This window comes from Rhea pennata, chromosome 2 (genome assembly GCF_028389875.1).
Source record: "Rhea pennata isolate bPtePen1 chromosome 2, bPtePen1.pri, whole genome shotgun sequence".
In the NCBI taxonomy this organism is placed as follows: Eukaryota; Metazoa; Chordata; class Aves; order Rheiformes; family Rheidae; genus Rhea; species Rhea pennata.
Window position 1 is genome coordinate 5,767,119 of NC_084664.1, and position 22,731 is coordinate 5,789,849.

At 44.3% G+C, this 22,731-nt stretch overlaps 1 protein-coding gene across 2 annotated transcripts in view; it reads right to left on the reverse strand.

Annotated features, from left to right (window-relative positions):
* PLCD1 (phospholipase C delta 1) overlaps positions 1–22,731 on the reverse strand; it is a 55,250-nt gene that overhangs the window by 23,022 nt on the left and 9,497 nt on the right. For both annotated transcript variants that reach the window (XM_062568760.1, XM_062568759.1), the window contains exons 2-4: positions 19,304–19,468; positions 5,314–5,542; positions 1,257–1,386 (exon numbers count right to left, since the gene is read on the reverse strand). In XM_062568760.1, coding sequence (XP_062424744.1) covers positions 1,257–1,386; positions 5,314–5,542; positions 19,304–19,468 — 524 coding nt within the window. The remainder of the gene's footprint in view (positions 1–1,256; positions 1,387–5,313; positions 5,543–19,303; positions 19,469–22,731) is intronic.

The window sequence follows — 22,731 nt, forward strand, 5'->3', positions numbered from 1 at the left end:
TATGAGATGTCTCCAATAGAATGAGGTGAATCGTGCCCCAGTCTCACTGAGCTTTATGGGCTTGACCTACATAAACTGAAAAGGAAGCGTAAAGTGGCTACTTCCAATGTAGACATCTGTACTGGAGACATCTAACTCAATCAGAGGAATCCCAACCTTACTAGAGGAGAAAGGAAAGACATTCCAGCCAGAGCAACCAGTTCATGTGGAGGATTTTGCAAGGAAAAATTCTTAAAGAATTGCTGGCCACCTTCCCCCTAAATCTTTGCAGAGTTACCAGAGAGATACAGAGACATTTAATAAGAAAGGATTAGGAAAAAAAGTTGTATTCTTGGGAGGAGGTCTTAATGAAACCTTCCCAACCTCACCTATTACCTGCTTGCAGGAAGGAGCAGAACTGCTGGCCAGTACTCAAAACCACCCACATGCTTACCACTGATTAGAAAGAGCATCTTGGAAACTGCCTACCCGTGAATTCAAATCCCTTTTCAGACATGGTGAAAATTTGGAATTTATCCAGGTAGTTATCTCCCTTTGGCAGGAAGGCTCATTTAGAGAGACACTAAAAACTTAACAGCTGAGAAACTGTCATCCTTTCCGTTATCTTCCTGTAAGCTCAGCCAGAAACTGAATCTGAAGAAATTAGAAGTGTATGTTTCTGAGCAGATTAAATATGCCTTGGGATATTAGAGCAATCGGGCTCATCCAAGTCTGTGTATAATGACACATATTATCATGATTTTGTTTTGTTTTGTTCCAATTCACACTTTCTTTCTGTTTGCAGTAGTCACTTGGCACCTTCCTCCTCTGAGAAGGTAAAGATCTGGGTTCACAACTGTAACCCTGCCGATTTCAGATGGGTCTAAGCATTGTTATGTGCTCATGACACATGAAACCAAGACCAAAACACCTGTTACTCTATATCCATTTGCACTTTGCTTCTTTTTCTCATGTTATCTATGTCTGTATCCCATCTCTCTCTCAATCCTGGTAAAAAGGGACTTCAATGGTAAAGAGGGAAGACCTTCACCTAAGATATCTGCATTAGAAAAGAAAGATACTTTCATCAGAAGCACTGTGCTACCTTAACTTAATTGTCAGTGGGAATCTATTGAGCACCAAAAAGCCAGAGTCCTCAGTGCAAAAAAAAACATACTAAGAGTTCATTTTAGCTTAGGTCTCCAACCAAAGCTGAAAGCTGTGGGAAACCATGACCTCAGTCAATAGCAAGTACTTTATCTGCTTGTTGTCTTTACCTGGAAAATTTTCTTGGCATGATAGTCATCGACTTCAATGTTTACTTCTTTCAGGAAGTTCTTGAGTTCCTTCAAGCTCATCTTGTTGTCTTTGTTTTTATCAGCTTTCCGCAGGCAACTATGAATCCAGCTGCAGGATGATGTAAGGAAATCTTTCCCAGCCAGTGTCTAGTCTAAATACCTCCTGCTTAACCCATGAGGGGGAAAGATCCCTTCTAAAGTCTCTGAATCACCTCTCCAGCTGTTGTAAATCAGCATGGTACCACTGAACATCTTTCATCATTTTGCCTTTTGCTTTGAAAGGGCAAAACGGTGCTTTGGCAGCAGCAACATGCTCTGTAATATGAATGATCCTGACCCAGGAGGAGCTTTTCACCATCTGGCCAAAGCTGGATCAACTCTGTTTACCCTGTAGGAGTTTTTGGCCACAGTCAAATCACAAAACAATCTTATATCTCTTTCATGACAGAAAGTGCGTTTTTTTCCTGACCGTTAAAAGGGGATAGATGAGGGATGAAAAGAGCTCCCAGGAAAGAACAGATTGCTAAGGATTTGACCAATATTCAGTATATCAAGTTGAACACTGAACAGTGATTCTCCAAAAGAAGCATTCACATTAGTTTTTGAACTCACCTTCAACTTCTGTGTTTATTTATGGATTTCTACCTATATCTCCTAAGAATTTTTTTTGTGAGCATAGTCAAATCAAACTTTATGGATCTTGGCTTACCCTTGTAAAATGCATAAGATCTGTTATTGTATTGTACTGTGACGATAATTCCTAAGAGCTTGGTTTATCACGTACTAGAGTTACTATGGATCTGAATCAATTGCTATAAAAATGAACTTTTTTTGTGTGATGTCAGTTAAATGGAACTGGATTTCACATGTTCTTTTAGTTTCTTCGGAAAATAATGTCAGCCAGTTGAGACACATTGGAGTTTTAACAAACAAAAGATTCTTTTTGCAGTAATGAACTGTGTTTCTTTAATTTGCTTTAACTGTTGAATGAGTAAGGTCTTCCAGAAAAGCCTCCTATTTTTCATATAGAAAAATCATCAAAGTAACAATTAGATCTCCATAGATATAACTTTCTATGTCTTGCATAGGAGGCATTGCTTCAAACTCATTCCAAAAAGACATCTTAAAAAGTGTCCAATCTCGATGTTGATCAGAATAAAACTCAAAATTTGCAAATACCAGCTGATACATACAGTACATAACTGGGCACTTCAAAATTCCCCTGGAAGAAATATTAACTTGCAGTCTTAATGGTTGCAGATGTAACCTTCAAACCAAGTATTCAACACAGACACCACTGCATTCACAGTATTTTTGTGAACTTAGAAATATGTGTAAACTGTTTGTAAATGGGACTATCAGCTTTCTACTAGAAATGAAACAAGGATGACTAAAAATATTTGGTGGATGTTCCATGAACTTGCTCAAAACAGAAAAGCACACAAAACTTGGGATGAATGATTCCCAACAGAAGGAAAACTCAAAGATAAGCCCCAGAATCAACACAGACAGTTTCACACAGCTTAGATGAAAAGCCCCCTGTATTTTCTGGTCTCAGATCATCCCTGGCACACATACCTGCAATATTTGCTAAATAACCTGTGCCAACTTGTTGCAGGATTGAATCTGATGCTTAGCAAGATGCTGCTGTGTGTTGAAGAACGTCACAAGTACTTTTTAAATATCAGGAGGTTTTATCCTTTATAGGAATGTAGTACTGAAAAGGGCACATAAGCCGCTAAATCCAGTCCCTTGCTGCCACAGGCAATTCCATCATAAGCTGGACAAACTCTACCTGAAGCTAGTAAGATTTTGTTCTCAATACTTCTAAATCTAACACTATTTCTAAACAATTTATATATATGATTTCTATATATGATATCTACATAATTCTATATTTCTATATATCATAATTTCTAAATAAATTCTCTATATGATTGTATATAATTCTATATAATTTCTATATGATCATTTCTATAATTTCTAAATAAAATACTTTAAAAATCTTGCTCATTCTTTACTTGCTTTATCAAAGGTTTCAGTGACTGGAAAAGATACAATGCCTGGCAATTCTCTACCGCAAGGGGACAGGGTAAGGACTCAGCGCTGCTTCCTCATCTATTTACTCTTCTCTTTCTGTGCTCACAGATGTGGAAAACACTTCTGAGGTTTAAGGAAGTTCTGAGTAAGCCCATGCTGCCAAGCAAACTCAGCGCAGAAAAGACTAAATTTAAAATCCCAGGCTTTAATTAAATATCATCAAATTCCAAATGAGAAATCATGCTGTTCTGTAATTCCAGGTTACGTTAAACAGCCTGAGACAAGCCCAGATTGGAAGCCAGCGCTGCACTGTAATTACTCTTCCAGAAATACGGCTTGTCTGCCTGCCCCAGTTAGCTTTGATTCTGCTTTCCAAAGAGAGAGAGGCCCATTTCCACGCTGGAAATTTACAGCCTTCTTCCCTTGCAAATGTCACTGTTATTTCCCCCCTCCCCTTAGCAATCACTTCTTCTGACGAAGATTTGCAGCGATGTAATCAATTTGGCGTGCCCCCAAGGACAACTTTCTGCAGTTCGTATTTTCCCCACACACTATGGGATGGGGGCGGTCTTCAGACTTGAAAGAAAAACCACCAGGGTGTAACATTTGGTGCTAGTAGCACCAAAGCTTCAAGATTTCAGCTTGTCTAGTGCCTACTCCCTGCCACCATGGACACTCAACTGCTGACACAGTGGAGGAATGACTTTAGAGCCTGTAGTCTGAAAAGCAACCGAAAAGATACTCATAATCCAGGAGAGAAACACCATCCCATGCACATCAGACCCGATGGAGTCTGATGCCTTTGAATAAATTGCACCAAGCTTGTGCCAGAAGGTTATGAGACGTCAGAGAACCCACAGAAGACCAAGCTCTGATGAAAGCTCAGCTTTTGTGTGTTATTTCCTTCATGTCTGGTACGTTATTACTCAGCAGGGAACCCACATGGAGAGAAGCCCTGGCTGACAGCAAGCCTCCCTGATGCCCGCTCAGGCTCAAACTCCACCTTCGTGATTTTCCCTCGGCTGAGGACTTCACACCGCCCGCTGCTGCGCAGATGCTTTGATGCCTAGCAAGGCACTAAGCTCGCATAGCCTTCCTCACTGCAAGCACTATCTGGTTTACTCTTTGATAGCTGGACGCCTTTTTTTTTTTTTTTTTTTTTTTTTTTTGAGCTTACAGGAATTTCATGTTTTATTACCAGTGCTGTTCTGTCAAATGAGGGTGAAATCAGCCAACGGGCTCAGATGCTACTGGCAGGGCCTCAGACACAGAAGTACTGCAGAAAACTAGGCAAAAAACTACACCCGTGGATAGTGTCTCTTTTTACATGCAGGCAAGACCTCTGATCACAAAGGACCTTGCTGAGTGAAACCCCAGGGAAAAGTCCCTGTGAACTCAGTAAAGCCAGGATTTCACCCAGCTAACTCACTTTCCTTTTCCGCTTCACTCCTTTTCCATTCTAATGACTGTATTATTTCTAGAGCATTTGCAAACTCTTTCAGGAAAGCATTTCCTCTCATGCTGAGAGAGCATGAGGAACAATTTTGCTAAAGTCAGTAGAGCTACCCCAGGGTAAAGCTGGCAATCAAAAGAGAAGTGTTAGTTTCCTTGCCTTATATTACTGACAAACATGATAAAACAGTACCAGCTTTTCATGCCTTGCCAAGAAGTGCCTGTCCTGGAGTTTAATGCAATGCAAGTGAAATGGACTGCTGAAGAATACAAAAAATAATGATTTTTTTCCTTTTATCTACAGATCCCTGAAAGGAGCAATTCTTTGCTATGTGAAACCTGAATTCACTCTTGCTTACATCACCGTATTTCAGGAAAAAAACACTGGAAACCAGGAAATTTTTCCAGGTGTAAAATCAGTGCAAGACAAAATTCAATGCCCAGGGCCAAAAGGGAAAAAGAGGTTTAGTCTACTATCTCCACCCACAGAGAAGGACAAGTACATCTTTGTGTGTCATTAATCAGTTTACAAGGCAAAGGATACTGTTGGAGTTTCTGTTTCTGGTTCATAGAGTTGCTGTGGGCTATGATTTTCCCAAGGCCAGTGATCCAGTGGTTGGCATCATCCTCTGAATTTGCAATGAGGTCCAGGTTTTTCCGCTGGTCTTTGAAAATGATGGAAAAGCAGAGATGCTCCGGGACATTCTTGGCGTATTTTTCCATACCTTCTGTTTTATGGCCTGACCTCACATCCCGAATATCTTCAATGGAGACTGTGGAAAGAAAGCAGAGCCTGCTATCAGCAGGGGTTCAGTCATCTTTATCTCCACTTGATGATGGATATCAAAAAATTACTCTTTTCCCTTTTCCTGCAACCTCTCCCTCCTATTGCTGGAGGATTTCCTTCCCTTCCCTCCTTCCCTAAACTTGGATACTAAAGAAAGCTCAAATCAAAAGGAGTAGAAAGAGCAAGCAAGAAAAAAAAAAAAAAAACTCTTCTTTGTTCTTTTCCCATGTCTTTTATTTAACAGACAAGCAAAATCAGCACTGAATTTTATACTGTGTTATCACATTTAGTAGCCATAACTCACTGCAAAAACCTTGACTCCAGTCCATAGAGCATCGCTGACTTGATGTCAGCCCACATCTGCAAGCAGGGAGATCAAAGCGATGTCCCTCCACGAGCATCAGGACACGCAACCCAATAGGTCTATCCGCTCTACTCCATAAACCCGTACCCAGATCTGTCACTGAGACCGTCATTTTTTCAACTCTCCAGCCTGAGACATTGATCTTCCTGTGGAAACTGCTTGGACACTTTTGGTTCTTTAGGATGACTTAATGACCAGGATGCTTCAACATGGGTATAATAAAAGATGCCATACAATCAACAAGCATTTGAAAGGCCCTAGAACAGTGTGCAACAGGAGCTCACATCATCAATCAGACCACCTTGAACTAATCTCTTCTCAGACTTGGAAATAAATAACTCTAAAGGCCCATGGAAAATGGGAGGTGACTCCAGAAAGAGCAGAGCAGGGGCCACCATGGTGGTCTTTCAGTTTGCAAAAAGTGAGAAGGGAAAATTTAGAAGCTTGTACAGTGTTCTCAGTCAGGGATGCAAAGATCAATGCTTCAAAGCAGTTCACTGTCACCCATGCTCTGTCCTCACCTCCACCAGGGGTAGGTTTGATCATCTTTGCTGTAGGGATTTGTGTTTGCACAGCATCTTCTTTAAAACCACCCCTCTCTGTTTGCATCTCTGCCCCCAGCTAGAGGAAATGAACCATGGGAAGAACCAGGTTATTAAATAAATGTGAGTAATTGTGACCTCCCTATGCTGCTCCAAGAGCATTGCAGGTGCCCTCAGACTGTGCTGCACAGAAAGTGACTCTTCTTCACAGCCTCTTTTTGTCTTTTGGAGGTACTGGGACACTTCAGACATGTATAAAGAACTGAGTGAAAAGGGCAGATACTGCTTAGTCACATCTGGCTGCTGAGAAGCACAACACCAAAGCAGGGATTGGACCTACGGACACAGAACAGCAAAACCGCCTGTGCCTGATGTCAGAGTTATAACTGAGAGCAGGAGAAAATTAACATTTTGCAAACCTCTACCCCTATGATTCATCTCAGGACGCATGTAGAAAAGGTAGCACACCTGAGAGATGTCCAAATGCCTTCAAAAACAAAGTATGCCTAAAAACACATAAAATCACAGAAATCTGGGAAAAAAAAAAAAAAAAAAAAAAAAAAAAAAAAAAAAGTGTAACTTCTCCCAGCCTCAAACTGTGGATCAGGGGTAAAAATGATTTCCCACATCACAGACTTGTGAGATCAATTTTGTTTGTGCTTGTCTTGAAGGAATTTGGATGAAAAGTAGTATGCAAGTGCAAAATATCCCCACTGTTTGGCCAAAGAGGAGAAACTTACCTTTAAGCATCCATTCTTCCTACTCCTTCATTTAAATTGCTGCAGTTTCATTCTTAAAGTGTTTAATTATTTCAAAGTCAACACTGCAGGAAGACACAACTCAGCATCTACCCCACATACTTCTAGCGTGGCTGCCCTGGGATCATCCAAAATTCATGGGATGTGCATACAAGTTTTTAAATCTCTTCTTTTTTCCCCACAACATTCACAACATGCTCAGCTGCATAAAATATGCTCAGTTAAAAAACAAACAAACAAACAAACTTCAATCTTGAAAAATCATTGACTGTCCAAAACCAACACTCAACATTTGCTTTGAATTCCCATCACGTGCAGAGGTGGCCAAACATCTTCCATAACACTTTGCTGGTGTGGTCTCCATACAAGAAGTTGCCAGGAACAGGAAAGTGCTTCCTGGAGTCAGCAAAAGCCCCTCCCTGACTATGAGCAATTATCTTTATGTGGCCTTTTATTATCACTCAGTAAAAGGCCAACAGCCTGGAGCAGATCTGTTTGAGGAGAGAGGATGAGAGAGCTGGGTTGGGCCAGGCTGTTGTGGAATTATATTATCTGGCCAACTTACTGCCGAGTGAAAGCTTATGGCTTTGAGTGCTAAAACTCTCTTTGGAAGAAAAGAGAAGAAAAGAGCTGCAATTCCCCCACAGCTAGGTTGCTGATGGTGAGTTTTCCCACTAACTAGGGAATATGAAAGAGAGAGGGAATGTGAAAGAGAAATGAAAGAGATTCCTTAATACCGGGTATGTGAAAGAGATAGTGCTTTAAGTTACAAACTACAGATCTTGCACCCTTATTGTAAAGCATGCTGTCATGTTTGGAGGCATTTGTCTCAGTTAAAATGCCTAAAGTTTAGTGAGGCTCCTTTTATAATAAATGGAAAAAAAACCTTTTTGGAACATAGTCTTTCTGTCCTATTTAGACATATTCTTTTGGGTGAGATAAATCACACCCTTAACAACAAGGCTACAGTGGACCATGTACCAGAAAGAACCCAGGGTGAAAAGGACAGATGTAGACATGTACAGTGCAGATGGTCCATAGGTAGGTGATACTTCTCCAAACTCATTCTGTTCTGGTTATGATTGTCCACGTGGAAGTATCATCCTGTTATTCCTAATCACCTGCCAACTGCTCATCATTGCTTCGCTCTTAAGAGCTATTTTCCCTTCAGACTGGCTAGCTAATCTGCTTGTGCAATCAATCCCTAAACTTGGGGTTGGCTAAGACCTAGTGTTTCCTAGACTAGAAAATCTGATGTTAAATACTGGAAATTGAGAATAGATTCCTTGGAAACCATTATCTGGCAAAGTGAAACCACTGGGGGGAAAAAAAAGAGCTGTGTGGGAGGAAAGAAGATTGAAAATCTGTGTCTGGAAAGGCTGCCTTGTTCTTTTGGGGGTGTAGTGTGGACAGGAAGATGATGGGGGGCACAGGGCTCCTCCATGTGGAAAAAGTGCAAGGAAAGTTGAGGAATGGGATCAATGTCCAGTATAGTCAAGCAAGAGATAAGGAGAGACACTATCAATGCAGGAACTGTTGAAAAAACAAAGCAAGGGAGGATACGTTTTAAAGCTTTCCAGAGCCTGGTCATGTGTACTGTTTTCATCTATTAATAAAGTGCTCAAGCCAAAGGAGCCAGCCCAAGCCATCTGCAAATGTTATCTCTTTCCTGCTCCCAGAAAATCTGAACCCAGCATGAATACATTATCAGTTGCGCCAGGACAGTGAGTGCACCGTACTAGCAGTCCTGCGACGTCGTCCCAAACTAACTGTGTGCTCAGCCGAGCTATCTGCAAGGGGAAATCAGAAACAACTGAGCGACAGGGATGTATTTTAAAGCAGAGGATCACTTACAGCAAACACCCACCTATCATCTATCACTGCAGCCTCCCTGCCCTTCCCCGTCTTGTCGCAGCAGGGAGGCAACCAAGAGCAGAAAAGAAGCTGGAAAGTTTGCATCTGCTTCTCCTGAATGTTTGTATCTGCTGAAGAGGTGGTTTGTGTAAAGCCCTAAAACATGAAGCAGACATAAGGAAGATTGTGCCCTTCCAGGCCTGCAGTTATCAGGTCAAACAGGTCACATCCAAGTCAGTTTTCCCAGCTGCAGTGGACGCAGCTTGGCTAGTGCCACAGCTGACCGCAGGGTTCCCCTCCCCTCTTCATGTAGGCTCACGGGGACGTACAGAAGCACTCCTCAGAGTCAGTGAAGTCACTCCTGTCCAAACAAGTTGGAGGGAGACAAGAGATCATTGTTTTCATTTCTCCTTTCAGTTTTCATTATTGGATGCTGCCCTTCCGCACGTCTCTCATCAATTCTCTGCCCAGCACCTTCCTCCTGTTCCAGTGTAGCAGTAAGAGCTGGGTGATGAGTCAGGCCTGCAGAATGCAGGAGACCACCTTTCACAGCCACAACATTTTCCAGCAACCAACATGTATCTTTTGGGTGTCTGTGTGGACTATATTTCTGTTTCTGTGGCTTTCCAGGTGTTCAGTGTTACACTTACAAGCTTGTCACGTCCTGCAGAAGGTCAAGAATCATCGCTCTTTCAAAGGAAAATGAAATCCATAATTCACACTGACGTGAATCTAACCAGACTGAAGAGCCTGCAAGTGCCTAAGTCAAAAACTGTGACCCACAAAACCTTGCTGAGCAGGTGCAGAGCCTCACCTGCACCTCCCCCAACCTGAAAGCTCCCCTTCTCGCCAGAAGTTATGTCTTCACCTAGACAGCCCTTGCAGGAAAGGCTCCCTGCCTCACTTCTGGCAGGACCCAACCTGGCCTGACCATCCTCCATGAGGCGCACCCAAACTCACCCTGTGCACCAATTTCAACCCTACATGTCCATGCAGAAGGGACAGTCATTTGTGCAGGAATCAGTCTTGGAGGAAGCAGTAGGAAGAGGGACAAAATTTCAATTCCCACATAAGCCTGAAAGCTGGAAAGAAAGAGCTGTCAGGCTTCAGCAGTGTGTCCGAGCCACATGTATTAACAACGAGCCATTGGGCAGCCAAAAATACAAGGGTTGAAGAGTCAGAAGGACCCTGTCAAGGTGCCTAATGGTGACAGCACTTGCTTGAGAGATGAGCCCTGGCCACTGGCCTCTGCTCCAGGGACAATATCCTTCTCTTCCCTAGCTATTGCTGCTATTGCTCAGACAGTGCTTGAAGCACAGACAGTAAAACACTTTATTAATCCCAAAGTATACTGAAAAAGGAGGAATGGAGACAGAAAGCAACCCTCTCTTAGACTTCCTCTTGTTGGACAGGCAACCCTTGAAGAGGAAATACTTCATCAAGAGTCTTACAGAGAAGACAGAGAACGAGGAACTGAATCCATGTCTCCAGCAAACCATTGAAGCTATGAAGGACAAAGACCAAAAGTGCTTCTCTGTCCTTGTGGTGAGAAGCCATTGCTGGTAAGGAGGGTGAGGGATGTCAATGCGTAGGCACTTGAAGGCCCAGCTGGTCTTGAGGTATTCATGGGAGGAGGGGGGCAGTTTTTCACTGTGGGGTAAATAATCCTCAGATCCCTCCCTTTCGTTATCCTAGTTCCCCTCCAATAATGAGTGATCTCTGCAGTGTGGCACTGAGTCACGTTCACTTCTCCCATCCCACTCTAATTGTCCCAGTAAGTAATTTCTGTTTACTAGCAGGAAATGTAGATGAGAAATGTACCCAGCTGGTAATGGCTTGCACCATACTTGCCCATAATACTGCACGTCGGTGGAGAGATCAGATCCTCTCCAGCCACATCTTAAGCAAAGCTTGCCAAGATTGGCTCAGTGTCTTGTCAGGAGCAGATAAAAGCTGCTATCTGACCACAGGATTGCTCTGCCAGCAAGGAGGGCCGCAGTAAGACTGCACAGATTTCAAAACACAGAGATCAAACTGGGCAAACCAGCTGCTTCTCTGTTTGGTTTCCCTCCTCAAAAATTGTTTTAGCTGCTTTCATTTGCACTTGATGTTAATGGCTGAATGTAGTTGGGATCGGGACCTTTAAAATCAGTAGGCGTTGAAGTACCGTGAAGTACCCTGGACTGGGAACACCAAAGGTTATCCATCACTTGAGGAATGTTTTCCTGTGATGGTCCAGGGGTGTTTTTAGCATAAGCCCTACTGTGCTTCTTAATCCTGCCCACTTTGCTCTCTCTTCTCCCTGCCAGCTGTACACCTCAAGTCTTGTCTGCTGGCTCCTTGTCCATTCACTGCTCTCCGCTCTCCTCTGACTTGCCCAGCAAGGTGGTTTAACTTCAGACCTGCTGCATGGCAGCCTGCCCTCAGTGCTAGCACACGTCACCAGCTGACCACCAGTAATCTAATGGGCATGCAATTTCATAGGTCTGCTTGGAAATATCTTTTCATATAAGGTCTTTACCCAGTCTTTCCACCTACCCGTCAGTGTGGGCTAGTGATGTAAATAGAGTGATCCCTATTTACATTCCTCCCAGACAGCACATCCAGGGCCCTGCAAACTATTTCTGGTTTATACTTCTCCTGCCATTACAGTCCTAAATTTGGACCTAAAGCTCTCAGTCCATCCATCTTTGCATTTAACATACACTATGAAGAATAAGGTCAATATCTGTCAGCACACTGCCTGTGATGAAAATTGCCCCAGCAATGCATGCAGTAGCCTGATTCAAAATTAAATTAAAAGAAAACGAAACAAAAAAAAATCAGGCAGCTCTGTGTTTGAAATGATTGTTTAACAGGTTGAGTGATTTTGATAAAAACTAATGAGACCCACAGAGAGACGGTTTTGTTTTCACAGCTGAGGTCCGCCTTGCATAACACATTCACATCAGCAAATATCATTCCAGGTCTGACTGTGAGGCACTGACTCCTAAAGAAACTGCCCAACCAACTCCAGAAAGAAGCTGTCAGTGCAATCAATTCCCTGCTGTGTGTATACAGGTTGCTGAGAGTCTCTGTTGACTTTCAGCACTTATCAGATCCACAGAAACAAGGAAAACTTTTCACTTTTTCACTTAAGCGAGCATGGGACAATACACATCCCTTCTGTTCTTGTGAAAGCAAGTCCAGTGCATTAATTCGATGGAGACAATCTTTCATCCCTCCACAAAAAAATGGATGGTATGTTCATCATGAGGCATTTTAAGCAATTTAAGGGCATTCCTAAATTTCACAAGAACTCAAGAATGAGGGGAAAAGTTTTCTGTTGAACACTAGTAGCAGGCCATAAACATAAAGCTTTTGTACTGTGTTTAAACCATACGGAAATATTCTGCTATACAGTTGGAAGTCAAAAGCAGTAACACTAACTGGAATGAATTCAGTGCCTTTTTAATAGTGAGTGTAATTAATCATTAGATCCAAATATCTATTGCACGTCTTCAAATAATCACAACATCTTGACTTAAATAGGTGTGCCACTGAATTTAGCCCACCTCTTTCAGTTGCTTCAAAAACTGATTCTTGTAAACAAGGTACAGAAAAAAGTTACAAAAACTAGAGTTTTCCTGTAAAGCTTTTGTCCAGAAGTTGAAATATTTCAGCCAAAACTCCTAACTTTGTTTTGTGATTACACAGCTTGTGACTAAGCCTGAGCACTCTCTGTGCTCAAGGTAGCAAAGCCCCAGCTCCTCCAAGGCCCCATGGTAGTGGCCCTAGGTCTAACCCAGTCATTCAGGCTTTTTCTTCCAGTTTTGAATACTCGACTTTTCCACCAAAAGCTCAAAATACCTTTCCACTGGAAAAGCCCTAATTTCATATGTTTTTTTTTTTAAGGGATTAATGCTGGCTTAAGTGAGCCCTCACTAGAGATTTCAGTTTATTTAAGAAAAGACCTTCAAAAATCGATTTTGCTGAAAGCAGCATGTAGCTTTTTGCTCTTTTTTTCCATTTGGATGAGAGCTGATATTTGACCACAGCTAAACAAGACTATGTTAGGGCTGGTGAAAGGTTGCTACTCCTTGGATGCGAGCCCTTGCACCTCGTCAGCTCCCCTCCCTCCATGATGGGTGCAGAGAGAAGCTCAGGAGTGGACTGGCTATCACTGAACTGGCTGTCTCCTAGGTCCTTGCACAGACCTTTCCTTTTCTCTGAAAACTGTTAACCTGCCACTTGAGCTCTGCTCTCTCAGGCCCAAGCCAATCTCTCTCTCTTTTTTTTTCTTTGTCCCCAGGAAAATAGCATGCAAAGCTTTCTTTCCATGTCCCAGGGAGAAAGCTGTCTGATGCATAAAAGCCTCACAGACCAGAGAAACATCTGCCCAACTGCAGCTCCACACTACATTTAAGATAACAGAGAGCACTGGGGTTCTTACAGGACCACAACTACTACGATGACTGCAAGGCAGGAGGAGCCGCAGCTGCAACGCCAGTGAGGAAGACCCCAATGCTTTGGGAGCGGCGGGAGCTCCTTGAAGGTGTACATGGTCCATACTGGACCTGTGTTTGGGTCTCACACCATACAAGATGCTCAACATCACTTCTGCGATGCTTTATGTGGTGGTTTGCAACACTGGCTGCTGCAAAGCGATGCAGGGATGGATGGCATTGCCTGCAGGCAGCTGTTGCCACAGGGCAATGTAAGAGGCTACAGCACCTTAACAGTGCTTTTGGAAAATCTAATCCCTTGGGCCTAGGAGGAATATAATGAAAAATAATGGATTATGGATAATAGGGAGAAAAACAAATTATGCTCTACCTGTGCTACATCGCAATGGCAGCCTAGCTCCCTCAAAAGCCCAGTGGGTAATACAGCTATCCAGACAACAGCCAATCTCAAGTTCCAGTTGTTTAAAATAAAGGCACAGTAAGCTAAGGACTGCACCACTTTGTGTCTGATCCAAGCAACATGTGTGCCTATGAGAACCCTGATTTTTTTGTTGTTGTTGTTTTTGTTCAAGCTGCTGAGATTCTTCTACCTAGCCCTGGAGATCCTCAATTTTATCTTCTACAGACACCACCATATGGTAGTTTACAAACATCATTTCTCTATGATTGTATGTACTAACAGGAATAACAGGAAACTGTCCAAATAAAAATATAACCCTTGCCCTATCCAGAGTTCACTCCTCTGAGCTGCCTCCATCTGCCTGCTCTATGCTCTGCTGCAGATAAGATTAGACCTGCTGCCCAGACCTCTCAGTTTCCATTCTACTCATTCTTTTTCCATCCTCAAAAGGTAGTTTATCTGCAGTTTTAGAAAGATTTCTCATTGGAAGGCAAAGTTACAGTCTGTTAGCAATGAAGTGTGACCCTCTGGAGAGACTTACCCTGAAATCTCTCATCCTGTGTATCAAATCACGGCCCTACATTTCTCCTTTGCCTTTCAATTGTCGACATACATAGGGCCAAACAAAAAGGCAGCTGCTGCGACAGAACCTGCCAGAGGACACAATGTCAGCCAGGCAATCCTCTCCATACTGAAATCCAGAGCAGCCAATGCCTGCTGAACTTGAAAGCCCGAGAATCAAACTCAGAATCAGTAACTGCTCTGAAAACTTGGAGATGGAAGCACTCAGAGGACAAACAGAGCAAACAGCTGTGGGGAGATGGATGACCTTGGGACTGGGCAGCTATTGGTCCAGCACTCATCTCTACCATTGACCTCCAAGCTGAGGCCTGTTAAAAGCATCCCCGAGCCAGTCCAGTGAAGGAAAGACAAGCTGAGAAAGTCAGCAAGTCCAAGACAGTCAACAGAGCTGGGGTCTTGCAAGAGGTTGCTTCTTCAAAATGGCAGAGATCAGCTCAGCCTCAACTGCCTGGTCTGTTTTCCTGCTATTCCAGTGATAAAGGACTTTCTCTTAGGAGGGATCTATTCCCATGGGGGTGTTATGGAGCAGTATGTGCGGAGATGAGCTGGTAGGCAACATTACTCCACCTTCCACCCGCACAAGGACATTCCCAGGGCTCAGCAAATTTTCCTTGTCACAGTGTTACTGACTCCACCTCCAGCAATGCAGCAACCTACATTAGTTGCTACCAGCTAACAAAATATCCTGAGTATCTTTAGTATCTTGAGTGCTGTAAATCCACACCCTTGCTGACCGCGCAGTAACTTTCCACGTACACACATATTCAGCTTCTGTGCAACACCCAGCTCAAAGAATTTGATCTCGCTGCAGGGCTCTTGTTGTAACTCAATATATAATAAATCATAGTTGGTGAAATTCTCTGCAATTATCCTGCATGGAGGAAGCAGGGCAATATATATGGGACTGCAACCATGGACTTCAGGAGAGCAAACTTTGTCTTCTTCTGGGAACTACTTAGAGGAATCCCAGTGGTTAGGGCCCAGAAGCAAGAGGGGTCCAAGACAGCTGGTTAATACTCAAGCATCACTTCCTCCAAGCTCAAGAATGGTACATCCTTATGCATAAGAAGTCCAGCAAAGGGAGCAGGAGACCTGCATGGATGAGCATTTGCTCCTGGCAAAACTCAAACAGAGGAAGGAAGTATACAAAATGTGGAGGAAGGGACAGATCACTTGGGAGTGTGTAATGTAAGAACATTGTCAGAATATGCAGGGATGTGAAAAGGCCCATTTGGAATTAAATCTGTCAAGGGATGTCAAGGACAACAAGAAGGACTTCTTCAAGTACATCAGTAACAAAAGGAAGATGAAGGAAAATGTGGGCCTACTGCTGAATGGGGTGGGGGCCCTGGTGACGAAGAATACAAAGAAGGCCAGAGTTGCTGAATGCCTTCTTTGCTTCAGTCTTCACTGCTAAGGCCAGCCCTCAGGAATCCCCGAGCTTGGAGACAAGACAGAAAGCCTGGAGAAAGGAAGACTTTCCTTTGGCCGAGGAGGGTCAGGTTAGAGATCTTTTGGAAAAACCTGACATCCATAAATCCATGAGCTGCACCCGCAATGGGATGCATCCACGAGCACTGTGGGAGTTGGCAGATGTTATTGCTAGGCCACTCTCCATCATTTTTGAAAGGTCATGGAGAACAGCAGAGGTGCATGAGGACTGGAAGAAAGGCAGTGCCACTCCAGTCTTCAAAAAGGGCAAGAAGGAATCTAGGAAACTACAGTCCAGTCAGCCTCACCTCCATCCTGGATGGCATCTCAAAGCATGTAGAAGAAAAAGAAGGTGATCAGGAGCAGTCACTATGGATTCACCAAGAGGAAATCCTGCTTAACCAATCTGATAGCCTTCTCTGATGGAATGACTGGCTGGGTAGATGAGGGCAGAACAGCAGATGTTGTGTACCTTGACTTCAGCAAGGCTTTCAACACTGTCTCCATAACATCCTCGTAGGTTAGCTCAGGAAGTGTGGGCTAGATGACTGAGCAGTGAGGTGAATTGAGAACTGGCTGAAAGGCAGAGCTCAGAGGGTTGTGCTCAGTGGCACAGAGTCTAGTTCAAGGCCTGTAGCTAGCAGTGTTCCCCACAGTTCAGTACTGAGTCCCAGTACTGAACTCATTCATCACTGATCTGAATGAAGGGACAGAGTGCCTCCTCAGCAAGTTGGCTGATGATACCAAGCTGAGAGGAGTGGCTGAGATACCTGAGGGCTGTGCTGCCATTCAGAGGGACCTGGACAGGCTGGAGAGCTAGATGGAGAGGAACCTCCTGAAGTTCAACCAAGGCAAGCGCAGGGTTCTGCACCTAGAGAGGAATAACCACATGCACCAGTACAGGCTGGGGGCTGACCTGCTGGAAAGCAGTTCTGCAGAGACAAACCTGGGAGTCCTGAGCCAGCAATGTGCCCTTGTGGCCAAGAAGGCCAGTGGTATCCTGGGCTGCATTAGGAAGAGTGTTGGCAGCAGGTCGAGGGAGGTGATCCTGCCCCTCTACTCAGTCTTGGAGATGACACATCTGGAGTACTGTGTCCAGTTCTGGACTCCCCAGTACAAGAGAGACATGGACCTACTGGAGAGAGTCCAGCACAGGGCTACAAAAATGATCAGAGGACTGGGGCATCTCTCTTATGATGAAAGGCTGCAAGAGCTGGGCCTGTTTAGCCTGGAGAAGAGAAGACTCAGAGCAGATCTAATCAATGTTCACACACATATTAAGGGAAAGTGTTAAGAGGATGAGGCCAGACTTTTTTCAATGGTGTCCAGCAACAGGACAGGGGGCAAGGGGCACAAACTGAAACAAAGAAAGTTCCACCTCAATATGAGGAAGAACTTCTTTACTGTGAGAGAGAGAGAGCACTGGACTGGGTTGCCCAGAGAGGTTGTGGAGTCTCCTTCTCTGGAGATATTCAAAACCTGCCTGGATGCGATCCTGTCTAACATGATCTGGTGACCCTGCTTGAGCAGGAGGGTTGGGCTAGATGATCTCTGGGGGTTCCTTCCTACCTCAACCGCTCTGTGATTCTGTGCCTTGGAGAGGGAGTCAATGGATTCAAACAGCACTTCTCCAAGCAAGTCGCAAGGTCTTGCCTGTCAATCACTGTCACCACATCACAGGGACTTGCTAGCTGTGCATTTATTTCACAGGCTTAGAAGTGGGGGGAAATTGTTGCTGGAGGAACTCTCAGCTCCCATAATTTTTAATTGCTGGCATGGGAAAGAAAGCTCAGAAAGTCCTTCCTTCTCAACTCACACCCGTTTGTTTTGTAACAAGACATTATCTTCAGGACTTCAGCGGCAAATAGGACAGAGCTCAACAGAGCAGGCATTCACAAGGAGCAAATATTCACTAAGGCCTTGTATTCGTTGCTATTATGGATTATCACGGAGTACTTAAATGGCCCAGCTGAGCTCAGGGCCCTGCTGTGCTGAACATGGAAACACACCAAAAGGAACAGCCTCTCATTCAAAGGTTTTTATCATGTAGCTAGGTAGTGGAAGAGAAAAGAAATGGTGTTAAATTTGCAGAAAGATGTACAAAGAGATTAAAGAGCTGCTCAAGGACAGAAGAGAAAAGTGTGGTAAACTCAAGGATAGAAAATAAATATATTTTGCCCTGCTACCTTATTCCTCCTGCCAAAGATGTCATACACCTCAGCAACACTGATTGTAGGAGTGGGGGTAATTTGGAAGACCCACTCCTTATTTAAGTAAATTTAATTGTTGCAAAAAACAATTTGTGTAAATAACTAGGACAGGGTGCTCTCACATTTCAACATGCTATAGAATATATCCAGCATTATTCATTCACCTCCTGGCTTTACAAGCCCATTATGATCAGTGACAGAGAAATATGGCAGAAAAATACTAAATGAGGAGAGAACAAACAGATACAGATACACAGCTTGCTTGATCCCACTGTTATAATGAGTATCCTCCTTTCCCTCTTCCACTGTTGATGTTTGACACTCTTCCATTTTGACTCTACAGTAAGGACCAAAAGTCCTTAGGTAATGATAGTCCCAAGCTGGGTGATGCTGACACTAAATGTTTTTTCCCTGTGTTCATACGATGGTGACTGTCGTATCTGGACTTATTCCCATGGATTACAGTGGGGTAGGTTTCAAGCTTCCAGGATAAGGGTGAGAACAGGCTTTCCTTTCTGAACACATTTTCTGCAAACCCTTTGATCTCCACATCAGGGTGGTTTCCTTGTGAGGCTTCAATACTAGCCTACACCTATACCTGCTTTCCTAGGAGCTGCAGGACAGGTAAGAGGTGTCCTAGCAGAGCCCAGACCAACAGCCAAAATACACTGTACAACACTGCAGACACTCAAGCCAAGTCTCACATCTAGCATGATGGCTACATGCCATGGGGACACTTGAGTAACCTGAGCTCTTGCACTGGGGAGGAAATGAGGCAGAGCTGCTGAGCTCAGCATCACCCAGTGCTCCAACATCACATTTCCGTAACAGCTGATCCCATCTGCCATTGGTGTGGTCTTCCCTCCACACACCATGCCATGCCATGCCATGCCACACACCATGTAGCCCCTGTGGTTCCTACTCTTCCTCTCCATGACATCTTTGAGTGGTAGCTCATGAGCTTGGGAAATGTGGCTGATCCTGACTCAGCAGATTCCTCCCAACTGTCTTGGAGCTGACACCATCTCTCAGTTTGTGTGGTACCAAGCTGTGAAGGATCTGGCCCCAATGCTCCAATTCCTGCCTCACTACTGCAAGAGTAAAGGCTCTGGTCCACTTCAGACAGTGCCTGAGCCCTGTGGTGCAGGGAAAAATACTTACAGGTCTGTGATTCTGGAGTCCTCAGCATCTTCTTTGATTCCTGCCATATGGTTTTGCAGTCCTCCTGAAGCTTGTAAAACCGCTGCTTTTTCCAAGAACCTGACTTCACTTTGACCAGCTGGCTGCCTTTCAGAAGGAACTTCAGATCCTTGTCATCGTTCAGGCCTGTGGAGAAAACATTGATAAGGCTACAGGAGTCAACACAAGAAATAACGTATATAGGGTTTTTCCTCCATATGACATTACAGGCAAATACAGAGACAGACCACTGCAGTGCAGCCAGCTCTGGAGAGGACAGAAGAACAGAGAGACCCGGAAACTTGCTCCACAACAGACCCCTTGTGTATTCTTAGAGGCGTCATGAAGATTACAACATATATAGACAAGGGCGGTGACAGGTAGCATTACATCTATAAGTAGCATCTTCTCTTTGTCTAGCTAGCATCCAAGAGGTCCTTTATATTTATTACCCTATTGGGCACCACTATGCAAAATAGTAATAACCAGACTTTCTGGTCCCAGGAACTTCAGAAATTTCTCATTTTAGGTTAGATTCAGGAAGGCACTTAGATATCCAAACAGTCATCAGGCATCTACTATAGCTTTCAAAACAGAGAATTAGCCTCCTACTGTTCTGAATATCTCAACAGTATATGACTTCTACATACCTAACTACCTTAGAGAATCTGCCCCTTAAACTAACCATTAATTAGAGACCAGGAGCATGTGGGCTGGGGAAGGCAAAAGAATGAAACATGAGAAACACATTCTGGGCTTTGAATAATAGGCACCTTGCCTCTCTGAGACTGCATGAAGGGCTCTTTCAGAACTGGTGCAACACCATTTAACTCTGTAGCACTTGCCAAACGTGTCCTGATTCAATAGGATTTTTGCTAACCTTATCTTGATGATGCATATCACTGTCATTAATAATCACTCAGCCACTTGCAGCCACCTGCCATTTGCTTCCTGGGATATTTCCCCGAGCTGCATGAACATAATGCAGGGTCACACACAACAGGAATCCAAGTTAGTCGATTTATGTAAAAACATTTGTATGACTGTGCACTATTCCTCTGTGTCATTGAGTTTTTCCTCTTTGGAAGACACAGCTGCCTTGAGTTACTGCTATCCACCAAGCATCTCTTCAGACCTGCTTAAAAAACAAGACCCAACATGAGGCCTAAGAGCTGCCCCTAACCCCAGACACCCACCACTGAGCTGGATCCCAGAGGTGGGGTAGCTGGCAGGCTGCAGAGTACCAAGGTAGGTCATGGCACTGCAGCATACCTAGATTAAAGAGAAAATTTTAGACTGCCAAAAAAAGCCTGAGATCTCTGTCAAAGTGCTCACCCCCTGAGGAGTTCGGGCTGCTTTCCTGTTTTCAAAGTTGCTACAGAGCAGACCTGGAGCTGAGCCCAGGTGAGGCATCAAGAGTTGAAAAGCAGCACAGTCGGAGCTGGAGATCCTGAGAGGGTGGCTGTGGTCTTGCTTTCCTCTACATTCAATTAGCTGTCTCATTAATTAAACACCTGCCTGAGCTACAGTATCCTCTGGGCCTCTCGGCTCCAGTGTCTCATCTGGAGGAGATGTGAGAGGGAGATGCAAACACTTTAGGAAACTTCAGAAAGTCACAAATAAAAATCTGACTTCCTGCAAGCACAGAAGGGCAAAAGATTCACCCCAGCCATGGGATCTGGGACTCTCTTGGTTTTGCTGAGGGTCAGGCAAATGTGCAGGTTTATAAGAGACCAGACCACCCAGAGGAAGAGCAGACACCATGGCAGCATCACAGGGTTTGGGGTCTCTTGAGCTGCAGTGTTGAGGCTTCCTTTACCGAGGCAAAGATCTTCTGGGCAGAGAAGATAATGTAGGTTTAGGCTTAGTTAATGCTACTCTGGCATCCCTCGAGGTTAAGGGGATAAATTTCTTCCTTTTCTATACTGACCCACAAAATTTCTATTCTGGCTCCTGGCCTCATTCCCTCTCTTCCCTCAGATCCCAGCCATGCAGGGCATCGTTACAGGACTAGGAGGAGGACAAGCCATCCTAGGGTGATGTGAATAGGAAAGTAGGAAAGCCATCAATTCCTTTAGCTGCTTGTGTGCATAAGCGTGTAATGAGAAATCCCCCGTTAACTGTGAAATGATTCATTACACAGATGCTCCACACAGCAGGTGCAATGAGCCACATCACACAATACGAACAGCCTTTGCTGTAGTGACTGCCAGTGAAAAGGCACAATCTAGGTGTGATCATGGACAAAAAGACTGTATTTTCTTTGTGAGAAGATCAGGTAATACAGGCAAAGCTGGACGGCCACAGGCAGTGGTCAAGGGCAGGTTCCTTTCCTCCAGGCCAGATCCATACAGGAAGGACTCCAGCAGAATGTGAGAGCCCCTCACCTTGCAGGCTTAGTTAATGTGTTAGCATGGATCAAAGTTCCCCTTCTTCTTCAGAGGATCCAACCATGGGTTGAGAGCAGCCCTCTCACCCATCCTTGGCTGATGTGCCTATGGACCAGGCCAGAAGGAATGCATCCAGCCTCTTCCTGAATCAGCTACTCACCCTCAGTGCCAGTCTTAGGGCTCTCCATGGGTCCCAAAAGAAGAATTAAATGACAATAATATACCCTGGACCCTTCACAGCCCGACAGTAGTGTCCTCCTGGGTCTTAATATACCTTATTGCCCAAGAAAGGGCATGACAGCTTCATTCTTTTGTTTTCCTGAGCCTCCTGCTGTAGCTGAACTCTAACAGTGTTAACTGTTAAATCAGGAAAAATGACCTAGCAAAGGAGGCCATGGCACTTTGCAAGCATGTGAAGAAAAAATGAAGAAAGAAGGTGTGTGGTGAAAGCATGGCAAAGATCAAAGATTGCAGGGAGCCTGAGTCAGAGGGCAGACGGAGAAGCCAGGGAGGGAATGGAGACATGCTTGCCTCCAGGAGATGATGGGTTTGGCCAGGAGAGGACATAATGGGTGTCAGCAGCTCCATTATTTCCTTGATGTTGAAAGCTGGTACCTCGCCAGGGCCTTCAGATAGGCAGCAGTCACCCAAAGATGACCTCTGCTGGCAGTGACCCAACGTACAGACCATACCAGCCACAGGTAGACCCAGACGACAGTGCGGGTCCTGTTAACTGGGTGGGTAAGGCACGTCTCAGGCCTGCTCACTGTCCACCCAGTGAGAGTTCAAGTTCAGTTGCATAAATGAGCCTACAAGGACAGCTACCGTTTTAGACCCTGTCTCGAACACCAAGATCCAAGTAGACTCTTTAAATAACCTTCAGCAAGTCACCTCACCTCCAATCTAAAAGGTAGATAATAGCACTTGGTTAGGTTAGAGATAAAATAGGAAGCTCTGATCTGGTAATACAGGAATCACAAACACTCTGAGGTATCAGCAGCGTAATACTCTCAGGTGGTC